We start from the raw sequence: 17,035 nt of genomic DNA, 5'->3' as shown, positions 1-17,035 counted from the left end.
ATAAATAATGTCTTGCACGATGAAAGATGATGAGACTGGGCATCTCAATGCCTGTGTCTTGCTGGGGATGCCTCAGCGGAGTGCTGGGAATGCAGGCATTGAAGAGGTGATGGTGACTTAACGAGAAATGAATTTGATTTTTGATGCTTGGTCGTGTTGGTGTTCATGGAAGGAGAAGGCTTGTTTGGGTGCTTGCTGTCCTCCAGTGCGTGTGGCTTGCAGATAACCCACCGCTGTGGAGTCTGGGCTGTGCGTGCCTGTAGCTCTGCTTGCTTGCCTACACTAATGTAATTCTTGAAATGTCAGTCTGTCAGGTGTCCAAAGCCATGTTTGCTTCCTTTCAGACCCTGTTTGGCAACAAGCCTGCTGGATTCGGAACCACCACGACCAGCGCTCCCTCGTTTGGCACAACCACTGGCAGCGGGCTCTTTGGTAACAAACCAACCCTGACTTTAGGAACCAATACAAACACTCCCAATTTTGGTACATATAAAAAATGTGGGATTTCAGTCACTTAAAACTATACTGCATATACCACACACCCTCATCTAAATGATTATGAGTGGTGAAATTCTCAGGTAAGCCATGCTTCTGGTGCCTGTTGGTGCAGGGAAACATCTCAGCTGCTGTTTTGCTCCTGGTGGTACTCCCCAGCTCGAGAAGGCAGATAGTTAAGTGAGAGGACCACTCCCGGTGGATGCTTAAGAGAGGGTGGAACCAGTAATTGGAAACTATCGAAATCAAAGAATTCAGAAAGCGGGGAGGTGTAAGAGGCTGTGCAAAGAGTGCTGAAGGATGCCGGATGGATATCGGGTGAAAAGGGTGAGATCTGTAGCTTGAGGGCACGTCTGGGGAAGTCTTGCACTGGAGCGAGGGTAAAGTGAAACAGTTCCAGTTTAACTGGTGGTGGTGGTTGTCTCTCATGGTGTGAGGGATCAGAGCCCTGGAGAGCTGGGTCTTGTGTTAATGTTGGCCTCTGACACTGGTGTTAGAGAACTGGCGTTGAGTGAGTGTGACGAGGAGAAACGTAGTGATAGTTCAAGTAAGTGGCAGTCTTCCATCACAGAATGGTGGGGTTGGCAGGGACCTCTGTGGGTCCCCCAGCCCAACCCCCTGCCCAAGCAGGGTCACCCAGAGCAGGCTGCACAGGACCTTGTCCAGGCGGGGCTGGAATATCTCCAGAGAAGGAGACTCCACAGCCTCCCTGGGCAGCCTGGGCCAGGGCTCCGGCACCCTCAGAGGGAAGAAGTTCTTCCTCGGGTTCAGCTGGAGCTTCCTCTGCTCCAGTTTGTGCCCATTGCCCCTTGTCCTGTCACTGGGCACCACTGGAAAGAGTCTGGCCCCGTCCTCCTGACCCCCACCCTGCAGATATTTAGAGGCATTTCGAAGGTCCCCTCTAAGCCTTCTCTTCTCCAGGCTGAACAAGCCCAGCTCCCTCAGCCTCTCCTCATAGGGAAGATGCTCCAGTCCCCTCCTCATCCTCGCAGCCCTCCGCTGGACTCTCTCCAGCAGCTCCTCATCTTTCTTGAACTGGGGAAACCCAAGTTCTGTTGAAATCTTTTCTGTCGCCTTGCTGCTGAATCTGAGAGCAGCCAGGCTGTATTTCTGGAAGTGAGCAGGAGTGGGTTTAGATCCTGACATCTTGTTTTGGTTTATGGTGTTGGCAATAAAGCCTAACGTGCCATCAGCCTGCCACACCAGCCTGCTGGAGTAAGACAGAGGGAGGAGGCTGCCCAGCGCTCGGCTGCCGGGGCAGCGCCTCAGCACGCACGGTTCCGTTACAGAATCACAGAATAGTAGGGGTTGGAAGGGACCTCTGTGGGTCATCCAGTCCAACCCTCCTGCCGAAGCAGGGTCACCCACAGCAGGCTGCACAGGACCTTGTTCAGTCGGGGCTGGAATATCTCCAGAGAAGGAGACTCCACAGCCTCCCTGGGCAGCCTGGGCCAGGGCTCCATCACCCTCAGAGGGAAGAAGTTCCTCCTCATGTTCAGACGGAAAACGTTGTGCTGACCACCCTTGGCCAAGCTGGCACCACGGTGTTTGTGAACGTTGCGTCCCAGTCCCTTGTTCTGCTGTTCTGGGAGATCTTCGTAGCCACCTTAGGGTGCTGGCACTGCTTGGCAGTGAGCAGTACTGGCTGTGGTAGGTGTGCTTCATGAGCCCACGGTACTTGCAGGGGTACAGTCCGTAGGAAAAACAGAGTTTGGTTCTGGGGTGTTTCTGGTGTTGGTCTGTGACTGCAGTTTTCTAGTTCAATTCTGTTTTTGCTCACTAACCAACCATAGATCAGTTCTTAAACTGAAGCTTACGAATCCATCCCATCTAATGTGAGATTTGGATTGTACTTGGTTACAGTAGGAGCTGTCGTGGAGCTGTGTGCCTGTATGACTGGGAGCTGTTACCTGCTTTGTCAGTAAGAATCAGAGGAGTTTGTGTGTGGTATAAACAGTATAAAACGGGGTTTGCTCCTTCCAGGCAGCTGAAGAAACTGAACACATTCTGTCTTGTTGCCAGATACAGCATCATCGTGTTCATTCTGGCTTTCAGGAAAACTTTGAAGTTTGTAACAAATCGAAAAGCTTAAGAAGGCAGAACAGTGTTTTTCTGTACTGGTGTTTTCAGTATAGTGTTCATAACTCAAATATATTTATTTTTTTTTACCATTGAAGTGCCTTCTTGCTGCTTGTCAGGTTACCTTGCATTGTTGGAAACGGTGGGTGAAATTTGAGCTTAGCTGTGGCAGGGCTGTCTTTGAGTTGAAGCTTATTTAAATACGTTTTTAATCTCTAATAGTATTAGATTAATGAGCTTTTGCTTCTGTTCTTGAAGGTTTTGGTGCCAGCAATACTGGAAATAGTTTGTTTGGAAACAAACCTGCAACTGGGACTCTGGGAACTGGACTTGGAACAGGGTTTGGAACAGGTAAACAGCTTCCCAGCTGATTTCACGTCAGCCCAAGTGTAGTCCTCAGACATCAGTGGTGACGTAGCCGTGGTATTGCTAACTCTAATGCAGTAAAGGCTGTAGATGTTTTAGCTTGAAGCCATGAATCTCAGCCTCAAATCAGAACCACACAGAGCTTGCTAACACTGCGAAGTAACCTTTTAGAAACTGTGGGCAGCATTGCTTACAGTGGTGGGTAATGGCTTGGAAAACTGGTGGCGTCCTCTGGTCTGATCACAGGAGCCTTGAGTGTCTGCAGCATTCGTGGACACGTTTCTTGGATTTGATTAAATAATTGATTCTTTGCTGTGGGATAAATTGGCTTGTGGGTTTGTCCCAGTCTTGTAGTAAATGACAGTCATCTCTCCTGCCACAGCTCTTGGGGCAGGACAGACTTCTCTATTTGGAAACACCCAGCCCAAGCTTGGTGGAACACTAGGAACGGGAGCGTTTGGAGCACCAGGATTCAATACATCAACAGCGACGCTGGGCTTCGGAGCCCCGCAGCCTGCTGTCGGTAAGTCTGCATTAACCCAAGTTCAACCGCTGCCTCCTCCCTTGGAGGCTCCCTCCATCTGGCACATCCCACCCAGATGCTGTGGAGGGAAAACAAAAAGGTGTTGGAGCACCTATTTGAGGTGCTCTCCTGTGCTGCCATCGTACTTCTGTATTTCTTATGCCTGGACCTCCCTTGATGGAACTCTGCAGATGATCCGAGTGTTTGCAGCGCAGGGAAGGGTCTCGCTGGTTGACATCTGCTCAGTTAAACCAGCTTCTGGTCTGGTGAGAACCAGTTGTCTCAAGCTCTGGTCTTGAATTCCTGGCACACTTTGACAGTGTTGTTTGAGAGTGGTTTTGTTGCTCTTTGGGAATGCACAGATTCAGGCTGATTTTCTTGGAATTAGAATTGAGCTGCTTTAGGTTGTTCAGACACCTCATAGTGTGAGCATTTAGAGCATTTCAATAGGAACTAAAATTAGATGCTAGAAGATAGACAAAACGAAGAGGCCGTTGTTGTAGAGAGGACTCAGAATATCACAGAATATCACAGAATAGTAGGGGTTGGAAGGGACCTCTGTGGGTCATCTAGTCCAACCCCCCTGCCCAAGCAGGGTCACCCAGAGCAGGCTGCACAGGACCTTGTCCAGGCGGGGCTGGAATATCTCCAGAGAAGGAGACTCCACAGCCTCCCTGGGCAGCCTGGGCCAGGGCTCCGGCACCCTCAGAGGGAAGAAGTTCTTCCTCAGGTTCAGCTGGAGCTTCCTCTGCTCCAGTTTGTGCCCATTGCCCCTTGTCCTGTCACTGGGCACCACTGAAAAGAGCTTGGCCCCATCCTCCTGACCCCCACCCTGCAGATATTTGTAAGCATTTATAAGGTCCCCTCTCAGCCTTCTCTTCTCCAGGCTGAACAAGCCCAGTTCCAGACATCAAAGTATGATTGCTGTAGCAGGAATGGAAATTTTGCATTAAATATTCCCCCCCACCCTTGGAAAATCTTTCAGAAGTCAAATGTATTAGTTCAAGGTTTTGGCAGGCCAGGCTCATTCTGCTGATCTGTAGCTCTCCGTGCCCTCAGCTTTCCACCGATTAAAAACTTAGGGAATGTGGCTGCATGTTCTAATGGAGGAGGAGAATCTGATGTCTCCTTCAGGCTGCTGAGGAGCAGGGGAAGGAGTGCTGAAGCTTGCATAGAAAGTTAAATTCCTGTGAGGAGATCCAGTGATTGGAAGGATGTCTTTTCTACCTACCTGAATTCTAATAGTACAACTGTTAAAACTAAAAAATAATGTTCTTTTTATAGCTCTGACAGACCCAAATGCATCGGCTGCCCAGCAGGCAGTCCTTCAGCAGCATCTCAACAGCTTGACTTACTCACCCTTCGGAGATTCTCCGCTCTTCCGAAACCCCATGTCAGACCCAAAGAAGAAAGAAGAGGTAAGTGCATGTGAACATTAAACTCATTTTATGGATAAGATTTGAAGTGACTTCAAGTGTGCTTTGTGCTCATGGTCTTCACATAACTGTGCAGCAAATAGCAAAATAGGTTGTCATCTGCATGCTGGTGCAGTGGCTTTTTATGCTCTCTGGGATGCAAACTGCTTGTAACGGGGCTTTGACTGCTTGGGACTGCAGCAGAGCCCTGGCTTTGGAGTCCTTGTGTGCTCACTGCTGCTAGGTGAGAACAAAGATGGGTAATTGTCTGTACTTGGAGTATTTTTAGCATTTACCTTGAGCTTTGCTTAGGACAGTCTCTTGCCCTGTTGATTTATTTTAAGAGACAGCAAAAAAAATGCTTTTCAGACTTTGTAAGCGTTGAGGGGATGTTACAAACAGCTGCTGACCCCAGCAGATTCCAGGAGCTGGGGATTCCCCCAGCACTCCTCCAGAGAGCCGGGGTTCTCCTTCCCAGGCTGATGGACCTCCTGCCAGCAGCTCTCACCCAGGCACAGCGGCCAGAGCTGTGGTCTTGTTCCAGTGCAGGTTGCTGAGACCTTTGCTCTCCCCAGTGCCTCCCAGTCACTACGGCTGGGGCATGCACTGGTTCTGTCCCAGAGGCTGGAGCAGAGACCCTCATTGCTCCAGCTGCTGGAATGGCAGAGCTCAGAGGGTCGTCATCAGAGGCGCTGAGTCTGCTTGGAGGCCAGTAACTAGTGGTGTCCCTCAGGGTCAGTACTGGGCCCAGTCTTGTCCAACTCGTTCATCAACGACCTGGATGAAGAGTTAGAGTGTACCCTCAGCCAGTTTGCTGATGACACCAAACTGGGAGGAGTGGTGGACACACCAGCAGGCTGTGCTGCCATTCAGCGAGACCTGGACAGGCTGGAAAGCTGGGCAGAGAGGAACCTGATGAGGTTCAACCAGGGCAAGGGCAGGGTCCTGCACCTGGGGAGGAACAACCCCAGGCACCAGGACAGGCTGGGGCTGAGCTGCTGGAGAGCAGCTCTGCGGAGAGGGACTGGGAGTGCTGGGGGACGACAGGGTGACCATGAGCCAGCAGCGTGCCCTGGGTGCCAAGAAGGCCAATGGGATCCTGGGGTGCATGAGGAGGAGTGTGGGCAGCAGGGCGAGGGAGGTTCTCCTTCCCCTCTGCTCTGCCCTGGGGAGGCCCCATCTGCAGTGCTGGGTCCAGTGCTGGGCTCCCCAGTTCAAGAAAGATGAGGAGCTACTGGAGAGATCCCAGCGCAGGGCTGCGAGGATGAGGAGGGGACTGGAGCATCTCTGCTACGAGGAGAGGTTGAGGGAACTGGGCTTGTTCAGCCTGGAGAAGAGAAGGCTGCGAGGGGACCTTCGAAATGCCTCTAAATATCTGCAGGGGGGGAGTCAGGAGGACGGGGCCAGACTCTTCCCAGTGGTGCCCAGCGACAGGACAAGGGGCAACGGGCACAAACTGGAGCAGAGGAAGCTCCAGCTGAACCCGAGGAAGAACTTCTTCCCTCTGAGGGTGCCGGAGCCCTGGCCCAGGCTGCCCAGGGAGGCTGTGGAGTCTCCTTCTCTGGAGATATTCCAGCCCCGCCTGGCCGCGGTGCTGTGCCCCCTGCTCTGGGTGACCCTGCTTGGGCAGGGGGTTGGGCTGGGGGACCCACAGAGGGCCCTGCCAACCCTGAACCTTCTGGGATTCTGTGCTGGCACCGCTGGCCCAGGGTGCCCACAGCCACTCGGCCTCAGCAGGAGGTCCAGGCTGGCCCTTCCCAGAGCCGTGCCTGTAGCGTGCTGAAGGCCCACCAGTGAGTCACTGCAGACTTGTGGCCGTTGGCGTGGTTTCCATTACCTGTTGTCAGCCAGCTTTGTGTCCCTGTTTCCGTTGATTGCTTCCCCCTTTACTTGCTCCTTTGCTCCAGGTCCTTGAGTGGACGGCCTTAACGCTGTCCACGAGCCCTCGCAGCAGCGCTACGACAGTTCCCATCCTTCATGTTTGTGTTTCAGAGGCTGAAGCCAACTAACCCGGCAGCTCAGAAGGCCTTAACGACACCCACCCACTACAAACTGACTCCGCGCCCCGCGACCAGAGTGCGACCCAAAGCTCTGCAGTCGGCTGGCTCCGCTAAATCTCATCTCTTTGATGGTCTCGATGATGACGAGCCAGCCCTGTCCAACGGTGCCTTCATGCCAAAGTTAGTTTTCCTTTTGTGGACGTTGGAGGGAGGAGGTGGTGCAAGAATCTTCTGATGGGATTCAGCCAACTCCTGTACAGTGTCCTAAATTCCATGACTGTTTTGTGACCTGGTTCGAATACAAATAGCAATAACAAGTTTTCTGTAGAATATGAGTAGAGATGTTTTCTGTAGAAGAGATAAAAATGTTCAGCTTAAACTGTTAAGGCTAAATAAGCTGTAAAATAAGGTTGTCCCATGATCAGAGGAAAGCTTCTATGAAGTCAATTAGGAATTATTAAAAGGCAAGCTTGCACAGTGTGGTACTTCCTGCTTCTGAAGCAGAAGCCTCATCAGGTTTGATGCACCCACTATGAGGGCAGATTTGTGACTTTTTCATAGCCTGGTGCTGGTCCTGTGTCGACTGCGCAGAGGTTTCCCTGAGAAATGAATGATGATGCTGTGGATCCACCTGCTGAAGCTTTTGGTTTCAGTCTTCAGGAGCATCACATTGAAAAGGGGTTTGGAAAGCTTCGGGGTTTAGTTGGAAACAAACAACGAAAAACTTTGGAGAGAGATGCATGAGTCACTGAAAGTTTGTCGAAGCGTAGGCTTTTCAAAAATATTTTGTAGCTTTTGTGGGCTTCGTTTGTCTTTATTTTAGCCTGAGCCATCTGTTCAGTTCCCAGGGAGAGAGCAGGGTACGGAACGGCTCGGTGCTTGGCTGAAAAACACCAAACAACCAAAAGATGAGAAGAAAGGGATGCTTAGGCTTTTGTGAGTGCGGTTGGCGTAGATGTTCGGTGATCTTCAGAGTGCGGGCAGCGAGCCCTAGCCTGGCCGTTGGCTCACTCCTGAAGCGACCCTGTAGTAAAGAGGAGGTTGTCATATACAAGGTTGGCGGGGATGAGATCGCAGAAAGAAGTCCCAAGGCCATCAAAAGGGACTTCAGGGCACTGGGGCGATTGGTTGAGGGATCAGGGGCACAGGTGGTGTTTTCCTCCATCCCATCAGTGGCAGGGGACAGCACTGAAAGGGGCAGGAAAACTCACCTGGTTAACAGGTGGCTCAGGGTCTGGTGCCATCGGTCAAATTTTGGCTTCTTTGATCACGGGGAGGTGCACCAGGCCTGCTGGCGACAGGTGGAACTCAGCTATCTCAAAGGGGAAAAAGGATTCTTGGCCACGAGCTGGCGGGGCTCATTGAGAGGGCTTTAAACTAGGTTCGAAGGGGGAAGGGGACATCGCCCAGCTCACTAGGGATGAGCCTAGGCTTGGAGTGCCAAGGCCAGGGGTGAGATTGACAGCCCAGCTCAAGTGTGTTTACACCAACGCACGTAGCATGGGCAACAAACAGGAGGAGCTGGAAGCCATTATACAGCAGGACGGCTACGACTTGGTCGCCATCACAGAAACGTGGTGGGACAACTCGCATGACTGGCATGCTGTCATAGATGGCTACAGACTCTTTAGGAAAGACAGGCCAACAAGGAGAGGTGGGGGAGTTGCTCTATATGTGAGGGAGCAACTGGAATGCATTGAGCTTGGCCTGGGGGCAAATGAGGAACAAGTTGAAAGCTTGTGGGTTAGAATGAAGGGACAGGCTCATAAGGGTGACATTACGGTGGGTGTGTACTACAGGCCACCTGACCAGGAGGAGGAGGTTGATGAGGCCTTCTACAGGCAGCTGCAAGCAGCCTCACAGTCACAGGCCCTGGTTCTCATGGGGGACTTCAACCACCCTGACATCAGCTGGGAAGACCATACAGCTAGGCAGGCGCAATCCAGGAGGTTCCTACAGAGCATCAACGATAACTTTCTGATGCAAGTGGTGGAGGAACCAACAAGGAAAGGCGCGCTGCTGGACCTCGTGTTAACAAACAAGGAGGGACTGGTGGAGGATGTGAAGGCTGGAGGTAGACTCGGCTGCAGTGACCATGAAATGGTCGAGTTCAGGATCCTGCGTGGAGGAAGCAGGGCGATAAGCAGGATCAAAACCTTGGATCTCAGGAGGGTTACCTTTGGCCTCTTACAGGCTCTTCCTCCCAGTAGCTCCTTGATCTGCAGGGTCCTGTGCTTCTGCTGGAAAAGCTGTGTTTTGTAAAACAGAGGATACTGTGGTTTATTGAACCTGGGTTTTGAAGCTCTCAGTGACTTGTGCTTTCTACGCTTGCTCGTAAACCAGAGCCTCGAATGGAATTCCAGAAGGAGTGTTAGTATCTCAGCTGCGGCAGTGCTCGTGGAGAAGACTTCACGTGTCCTGAGTGTGGGAACAGGTCTCATACAGCTGGTTCATGGAACGCAGGAATTAAGCATGAAATAGGTGCTTTTGAAGTGGATATATCCAAATTTCTCTTCTGTGTTGTGTGGTATTTTTTAGGAAGAGCATCAAGAAGTTGGTTTTGAAGAATCTCAACAGTAGCAATCTGTTCTCGCCTGTTAATCGCGAAAATGAAGACCTGGCTTCTCCCTCGGAGTATCCGGAGAATGGAGATGGGTATGTTGACTCACCATGCAGGTGTTCACGCTTACAAGAAATGCAAACTGGTTATGCCAGTCTGAATCACCATTAATAGAATAGGCAGTTATTTTCAGGGATGTTGTTTTAGCTGTTCCCTGAAGCAGGTTGACCTGTTGTGACGTTCATTTCCTCTGAAACTGGCCATACGTTCCTCCTGTGCGGTCACATTCACATTCCATCCAAAATCAGGAGTTCAAAGAGGAATGACTGACTTTCTGGGTATGTCTCTTCATACCCAGTAGCGAGAAACTTAGGCTGTTCCTTGAGGGACAGGGCAGACCTGACCCTGAGGTGAGGAGAACTTCTTCTCCTGCCTAGGCCTCAGCAAGTTTGCTGACGACACCAAACTGGGAGGTGTGGTAGATACACCAGCAGGCTGTGCTGCCATTCAGTATGACCTGGCCAGGCTGGAAAGCTGGGCAGAGAGGAACCTGATGAGGTTCAACAAGGGCAAATGCAGGGTCCTACACCTGGGGAGGAACAACCCCAGGCACCAGTACAGGCTTGGGGTGGACCTGCTGCAGAGCAGCTCTGCGGAGAGGGACCTGGGCGTCCTGGTGGACGACAGGGTGACCATGAGCCAGCAGTGTGCCCTGGGTGCCAAGAAAGCCAATGGGATCCTGGGGTGCATCAGGAAGAGTGTGGGCAGCAGGACGAGGGAGGTTCTCCTTCCCCTCTACACTGCCCTGGGGAGGCCCCATCTGCAGTGCTGGGTCCAGTTCTGGGCTCCCCAGTTCAAGAAAGATGAGGAGCTACTGGAGAGAGTCCAGCGGAGGGCTACGAGGATGATGAGGAGACTGGAACATCTCCCCTACGAGGAGAGGCTGAGGGAGCTGGGCTTGTTCAGCCTGGAGAAGAGAAGGCTGCGAGGGGACCTTATAAATGCCTACAAATATCTGAAGGGTGGGGGTCAGGAGGACGGGGCCAGACTCTTTCCAGTGGTGCCCAGCGACAGGACAAGGGGCAATGGGCACAAACTGAAGCAGAGGAAGCTCCAGCTGAACCCGAGGAAGAACTTCTTCCCTCTGAGGGTGCCGGAGCCCTGGCCCAGGCTGCCCAGGGAGGTTGTGGAGTCTCCTTCTCCGGAGATCTTCAAGACCCGACTGGACGTGGTGCTGTGCCCCCTGCTCTGGGTGACCCTGCTTCGGCAGGGGGTTGGGCTGGGGGACCCCCAGAGGTCCCTGCCAACCCCGACCATTCTGTGATTCGTCCCTTAGAACTAAATAATTCAACTTTATTCTTCTTTTCTTCAGGTTCTTCTTGTCGGTACCTCCCGATGAAAACCACAGGCAAGATGGTGAGCGAGAAGAGGAGGAGGATCACCACGAAGTGACTCGGTTTTACACTAACCCCATTGCCAAGCCCATCCCGCAGACCCCGGAGAACGCTGCGCACAAACACCAGAACAGCGTGGACGATACCATCGTGGCTCTGAACATGCGGGTGGCCTTGCGGAATGGTCTGGAGGGCAGCAGTGAAGATGCCTCGTTTCACGACGATTCCCTTCAGGACGAGCGCGAAGAGGAGCCTGAGACGGTGTATCATCTGCATCCCGCAGGTGGGCCTGGGGGTGGGCAGCGCCTGCGTCCTTCCCGACAGCGCTTCCCGAGTGCTTCAGGAAGGTTCTCCTGTGCTGTTTTAGACCCTCAGCTTTTTTTCTTTTCCTTTCCCTGCTCTCAGAATACAAATTTTGCTTTTCGGCAGGGGGGTTGGACTGGATGACCCACAGAGGTCCCTTCCAACCCTTACCATTCTGTGAATCTTTTCTGCTGAGTCAATGAGCGATTGAATTTCGTCACCTAATTTGATACTAGGTTGAGGTTACCTAATTTGATAGTAGGAACCTGATGAGGTTCAACAAGGGCAGGGTCCTGCACCTGGGGAGGAACAACCTCATGCACCAGTACAGGCTTGGGGTGGACCTGCTGGAGAGCAGCTCTGCGGAGAGGGACCTGGGTGTCCTGTTGGACGACAGGGTGACCATGAGCCAGCAGTGTGCCCTGGCTGCCAAGAAAGCCAATGGGATCCTGGGGTGCATCAAGAAGAGTGTGGGCAGCAGGAGGAGGGAGGTTCTCCTTCCCCTCTACACTGCCCTGGTGAGGCCTCATCTGGAGTACTGTGTCCAGTTCTGGGCTCCCCAGTTCAAGAAAGATGAAGAGCTACTGGAGAGAGTCCAGCAGAAGGCTATGAGGATGATGAGGGGACTGGAGCATCTCTGCTACGAGGAGAGGTTGAGGGAACTGGGCTTGTTCAGCCTGGAGAAGAGAAGGCTGAGAGGGGACCTTAGAAATGCTTATAAATATCTGCAGGGTGGGGGTCAGGAGGATGGGGCCAAGCTCTTTTCAGTGGTGCCCAGCGACAGGACAAGGGGCAACGGGCACAAACTGGAGCAGAGGAAGCTCCAGCTGAACCCGAGGAAGAACTTCTTCCCTCTGAGGGTGACGGAGCCCTGGCCCAGGCTGCCCAGGGAGGCTGTGGAGTCTCCTTCTCTGGAGATATTCCAGCCCCGCCTGGACAAGGTCCTGTGCAGCCTGCTGTAGGTGACCCTGCTTTGGCAGGGGGGTTGGACTAGATGACCCACAGAGGTCCCTTCCAACCCCTACTATTCTGTGATATTCTGTGATATTCTGTGAGGTAGTGAGATGCAGGAGAGGGAGGATGTGGTCTGTAACTGTTGTGCAGTAGCAGGCTGCGTTGACTGTCGTTCAGGAGCGAGATCTTAAGAGTTGGAAATCTAAAGCTTGGTGTTTGTCAACATGCTAACTGCGTTGTAGAGTTTTCCAGGAAAGGAATGGACCCTAGAACGTGGTTGTGTCTCCACAGACCCACGGTGTGTGTGTTTGCAGTACTTTCAATTCCGGTCTTGGGGTGGGGTTTATTAACATGGAAAAAGATGGAAGTGTGAAAACATGAGGAGAGGTCTTCAGTACCTTTCCCTTAGCTAAGACTCTGTAGCTGGTGAAGAGGTTGGGGCGTGTGTTAGGGTTTGGTTTTTTCAAACTCGTGTGTGATCTGGAGAAGGTGAGTCTGTGATCTGGAGAGGTTGAGGGAGGTTCTCCTCCCCCTCTGCTCTGCCCTGGGGAGGCCCCATCTGCAGTGCTGTGTCCAGTGCTGGGCTCCTCAGCTCAAGAAAGATGAGGAGCTACTGGAGAGAGCCCAGCGGAGGGCTGCGAGGATGAGGAGGGGACTGGGGCATCTCTGCTACGAGGAGAGGCTGAGGGAGCTGGGCTTGTTCAGCCTGGAGAAGAGAAGGCTGCGAGGGGACCTTCGAAATGCCTCTAAATATCTGCAGGGTGGGGGTCAGGAGGACAGGGCAGACTCTTTCCAGTGGTGCCCAGCGACAGGACAAGGGGCAACGGGCACAAACTGGAGCAGAGGAAGCTCCAGCTGAACCCGAGGAAGAACTTCTTCCCTCTGAGGGTGCCGGAGCCCTGGCCCAGGCTGCCCAGGGAGGCTGTGGAGTCTCCTTCTCTGGAGATATTCCAGCCCCGCCTGGCCGCGGTGCTGTGCCCCCTGCTCTGGGTGACCCTGCTTGGGCAGGGGCTTGGGCTGGGTGACCACAGAGGTCCCTTCCAACCCCACCATGCTGGGATTCTGTGATGTCTCTCTTCACCTTTGTGCTGATTCTCGGTGCGTTTTGGGACCTTCAGCTGCCCAGCCTTGCTTCGGCAGGAGGGTTGGACTAGATGACCCACAGAGGTCCCTTCCAACCCCTACTATTCTGTAATTCTGTGATTCTGAGGAATGGGATGAAAGAAACCCCTGAACTGCTGAAGCTGGGAGCGTGCTGTCAGCCCGGTTCTCAGCGCACTTTCTGTTGCAGGGATTGTCCTCACCAGAGCCGGCTACTACACCATCCCCTCCATGGAGGAGCTGGCCAGGTTTACGAACGACAGAAACGAATGTATCGTGACAGACTTCACCATAGGCCGCAAAGGTAAGTGCAGACGGCTCCTCCCGGTGCGTGAAGCTGAACCGGTGACTTCAGAGCGATGGAGCCCGCGTCGGGGCTCCGTGCCCTCGGTGTCATCGTTGAACGGCGCCCTCGCGTCGCGAGCAGCTCGCGTCAGGGGCTGGTGGTCTTGCAGATGGGTGGGTCAAACCACCTCTGCTGTGGGATGGCTGGAGAAGCTTGAATATAAAAAGAACAAAAGGGCCTGTAGCTTTTAAGACGCTTGCTGTCCTTAAAAAACAAAAATAAAATCCAAAAGTCCTGACTTGTTGGAGCATTGATGCAAAACCAATCGTCATTGCTTCCATCTTCGTTGCTGCCCACTCTGCAGCCAAATGAGCTCTAGTGGCAAACAGCCCAAACTATATTCTTTAAAAATAATCTAAAAAATCATAGGATGGATACTATTTTTAAAACACTTTCAAAGTGTGCTGTGAGGCTGAGTATTTGCGTTGGCAACGCTAGTAGCCAAATCATAACAATAAATTTTGATAACAAAAAGCTTTGTGTGCAGAAGAAATGGCTGTAAAAGGCTGCAAACACCTCTCCAGTGTTTTCCCACCGGGAAGGAGGAGCCACCCCTGCTTTGTTCTGGAGAAGTGACAAAGCTGGTGGGGGAAGGAGGACTCTTTCACATCCACCATGCGATTCCTCATGGACAAACTGCGATGTTCTGCTCTGTTTTGCAGGTTATGGATCCATTTACTTCGAAGGAGAGGTGAACCTGACGAACTTAAATCTGGATGACATTGTGCACATCCGTAGGAAAGAAGTTATTGTCTACCCTGACGATGAAAGGAAGCCACCCGTTGGCGAAGGTTTAAATAGGTGATTTTTTAAACATGTCCTGTGCGGGGACAGGGGGTGGTAAGGGAGCTTTTGACAGTACCCACAATCCACTGCACTTGGGGGCAGCTACCAAGAAATCTGAATTTCTGTCTGCTTTCTGATTGCATAGCTGCTGGATAACTGCAAGTTTCTGACCCAGAAATTGGGTTTAAACACTGGTTTGAGCCCACATGTTCAATTCTCCACCCCTATATGTGTACTTTAATAGCTTTGCCTCAAAACCTCGTAGTCCCTTACGCTTCTGTCTGTCTGAACAGACGAGCTGAAGTCACCTTGGATGGAGTCTGGCCTACGGATAAAACCTCTCGGTGCCTGATAAAAAGCCCTGAACGACTGGCAGAGATGAATTACGAAGGCAGACTGGAGGCTGTCTCTCGGAAGCAGGGTGCTCGGTTCAAGGAATACCGCCCAGAGACGGGATCCTGGGTGTTCAAGGTAACGGTGGTGTTCTTGTAAGTCACTTCACAGCTAGAACATTGGAAGTGGTCTGAAGTGAGAATCTCTTGAGAACTTATAATTCAAGAACTTGGCTAAGCTTCACAGAATGGTCGGGGTTGGCAGGGCCCTCTGTGGGTCCCCCAGCCCAACCCCCTGCCCAAGCAGGGTCACCCAGAGCAGGGGGCACAGCACCGCGGCCAGGCGGGGCTGGAATATCTCCAGAGAAGGAGACTCCACAGCCTCCCTGGGCAGCCTGGGCCAGGGCTCCGGCACCCTCAGAGGGAAGAAGTTCTTCCTCGGGTTCAGCTGGAGCTTCCTCTGCTCCAGTTTGTGCCCGTTGCCCCTTGTCCTGTCGCTGGGCACCACTGGGAAGAGTCTGGCCCCGTCCTCCTGACCCCCACCCTGCAGATATTTAGAGGCATTTCGAAGGTCCCCTCTCAGCCTTCTCTTCTCCAGGCTGAACAAACCCAGCTCCCTCAGCCTCTCCTCGTAGGGGAGATGCTCCAGTCCCCTCCTCATCCTCGCAGCCCTCCGCTGGACTCTCTCCAGTAGCTCCTCATCTTTCTTGAACTGGGGAGCCCAGCACTGGACCCAGCACTGCAGATGGGGCCTCCCCAGGGCAGAGCAGAGCGGGAGGAGAACCTCCCTCTCCCTGCTGCCCACACTCCTCCTCATGCACCCCAGGATCCCATTGGCCTTCTTGGCACCCAGGGCACGCTGCTGGCTCATGGTCACCCTGTCGTCCCCCAGCACTCCCAGTCCCTCTCCACAGAGCTGCTCTCCAGCAGCTCAGCCCCAGCCTGTGCTGGTGCTTGGGGTTGTTTCTCCCCAGGGGCAGGACCCTGCCCTTGCCCTTGAGGAACCTGATGAGGTTCAACTCTGCCCAACTCTCCAGCCTGTCCAGGTCTCGCTGGATAGCAGCACAGCCTGCTGGTGTACCCACTACTCCTCCCAGTTTGGTGTCATCAGCAAACTGGCTGAGGGTACACTCTAACTCTTCATCCAGGTCGTTGATGAAGAAGTTGAACAAGGCTGGGCCCAGTACTGACCCTTGGGGACACCACCAGTTCCCGGCCTCCAACCAGACTCAGCGCCGCTGATGACAGCCCTCTGAGCTCTGCCATTCAGCCAGTTCTCAACCCACCTCACTGACCACTCATCCAGCCCATAATTCCTGAGCTTCCCTAGGAGGATGCTATGGGAGACCGTGTCGAAAGCCTTGCTGAAGTCAAGGTAGACAACACCCACGGCTCTCCCTTCGTCTACCCAGCCAGTCATGTCATCACAGAAAGCCATCAGATGGGGCAGGCATGATTTCCCCTTGGTGAATCCATGCTGACTGCTCCCGATAACCTGATAACTTCTGTACGCTGTCTCAGGTGTTTCAGCTGTAGTGCAAACTCTCCTCACCAAACTGATCAGAACTTCCTTGGCTGAAGGCCTGTGTCCAGCAGATGTTCCTGGTCTGTACGAAAGTTGAATTTGTTCCAGGTGTCGCAGCGGCGGCGTAAGGGGGACCGTTCTGCCAGCTCGTTGTTCAGGCCTTTTGGAAACGGGTGCCTGAAATCTCTCGCCCGCGGCGTGACGTGTTTGCCCTTCTCCTTACCAGGTGGCACACTTCTCCAAGTACGGCTTGCAAGATTCAGATGAGGAGGAGGAGGAACATTCTTCAAAAGTGGACACCAAGAAACTGAAAACTACAGCAGTGCCGCCCCCGGGGCATCTGCCACCCCAGCAAATGGCCCTGAACGGCAAACCACCACCTGCCTCTCAGGTAGCGGGGGGACGGTGGATGGAAGGGAGGTTTGGAGAGTAGCTGGTGCCTCGGGAGGGGGTGTTGGAGGAGCGAGAGGCCTGGAGGCCGAAGAGCCAAACCTCACGCGCGCTCGCATAAACCCAGTAGCTCTGCTGACCTCTCGCTGAGAGCTTGCGTGTTCTCTGTAGTTAAGATACTTGACGTTTCACACTGAGATGTGTGGGGGTGGGAGGGCTTCAAACCTTTTTTTCTTGTTTAAATTCTGCTCTGGGTTGAGTTTGGAGTATTTAGCACCACTTGTGGCAGAAAACTTGTTTTTGTGAATATTGAATATATGCTATAGAATTCGAACGCCTTGTGCTGCCTGCCTGGAGAATGATTTTGTGCGTTAATTTGACTTTACCATCATTTAGTATGCAGGACTGTATGCTTTATATTTTAAGAATGTGCTCTATTTTTATTAAAAATTACTTTTTTAAGGCT

The 17,035-nt window shown here is 52.8% G+C and overlaps 1 protein-coding gene across 2 annotated transcripts in view; it reads left to right on the top strand.

The window, feature by feature from the left end:
* NUP98 (nucleoporin 98 and 96 precursor) overlaps window positions 1-17,035 on the top strand; it is a 56,544-nt gene that overhangs the window by 14,081 nt on the left and 25,428 nt on the right. For both annotated transcript variants that reach the window (XM_075414174.1, XM_075414182.1), the window contains exons 10-20: window positions 345-432; window positions 2,833-2,925; window positions 3,323-3,463; window positions 4,748-4,881; window positions 6,871-7,058; window positions 9,417-9,533; window positions 10,811-11,115; window positions 13,381-13,494; window positions 14,199-14,337; window positions 14,616-14,793; window positions 16,406-16,570. In XM_075414174.1, the coding sequence (XP_075270289.1) occupies window positions 345-432; window positions 2,833-2,925; window positions 3,323-3,463; window positions 4,748-4,881; window positions 6,871-7,058; window positions 9,417-9,533; window positions 10,811-11,115; window positions 13,381-13,494; window positions 14,199-14,337; window positions 14,616-14,793; window positions 16,406-16,570 (1,662 nt within the window). The remainder of the gene's footprint in view (window positions 1-344; window positions 433-2,832; window positions 2,926-3,322; window positions 3,464-4,747; window positions 4,882-6,870; window positions 7,059-9,416; window positions 9,534-10,810; window positions 11,116-13,380; window positions 13,495-14,198; window positions 14,338-14,615; window positions 14,794-16,405; window positions 16,571-17,035) is intronic.

The sequence above is a fragment of the Opisthocomus hoazin genome, chromosome 1, assembly GCF_030867145.1.
Source record: "Opisthocomus hoazin isolate bOpiHoa1 chromosome 1, bOpiHoa1.hap1, whole genome shotgun sequence".
NCBI classification, from domain to species: Eukaryota; Metazoa; Chordata; class Aves; order Opisthocomiformes; family Opisthocomidae; genus Opisthocomus; species Opisthocomus hoazin.
Note: the sequence above shows the minus strand (reverse complement) of the source record. Positions and strands in the feature narration are given on the sequence as shown.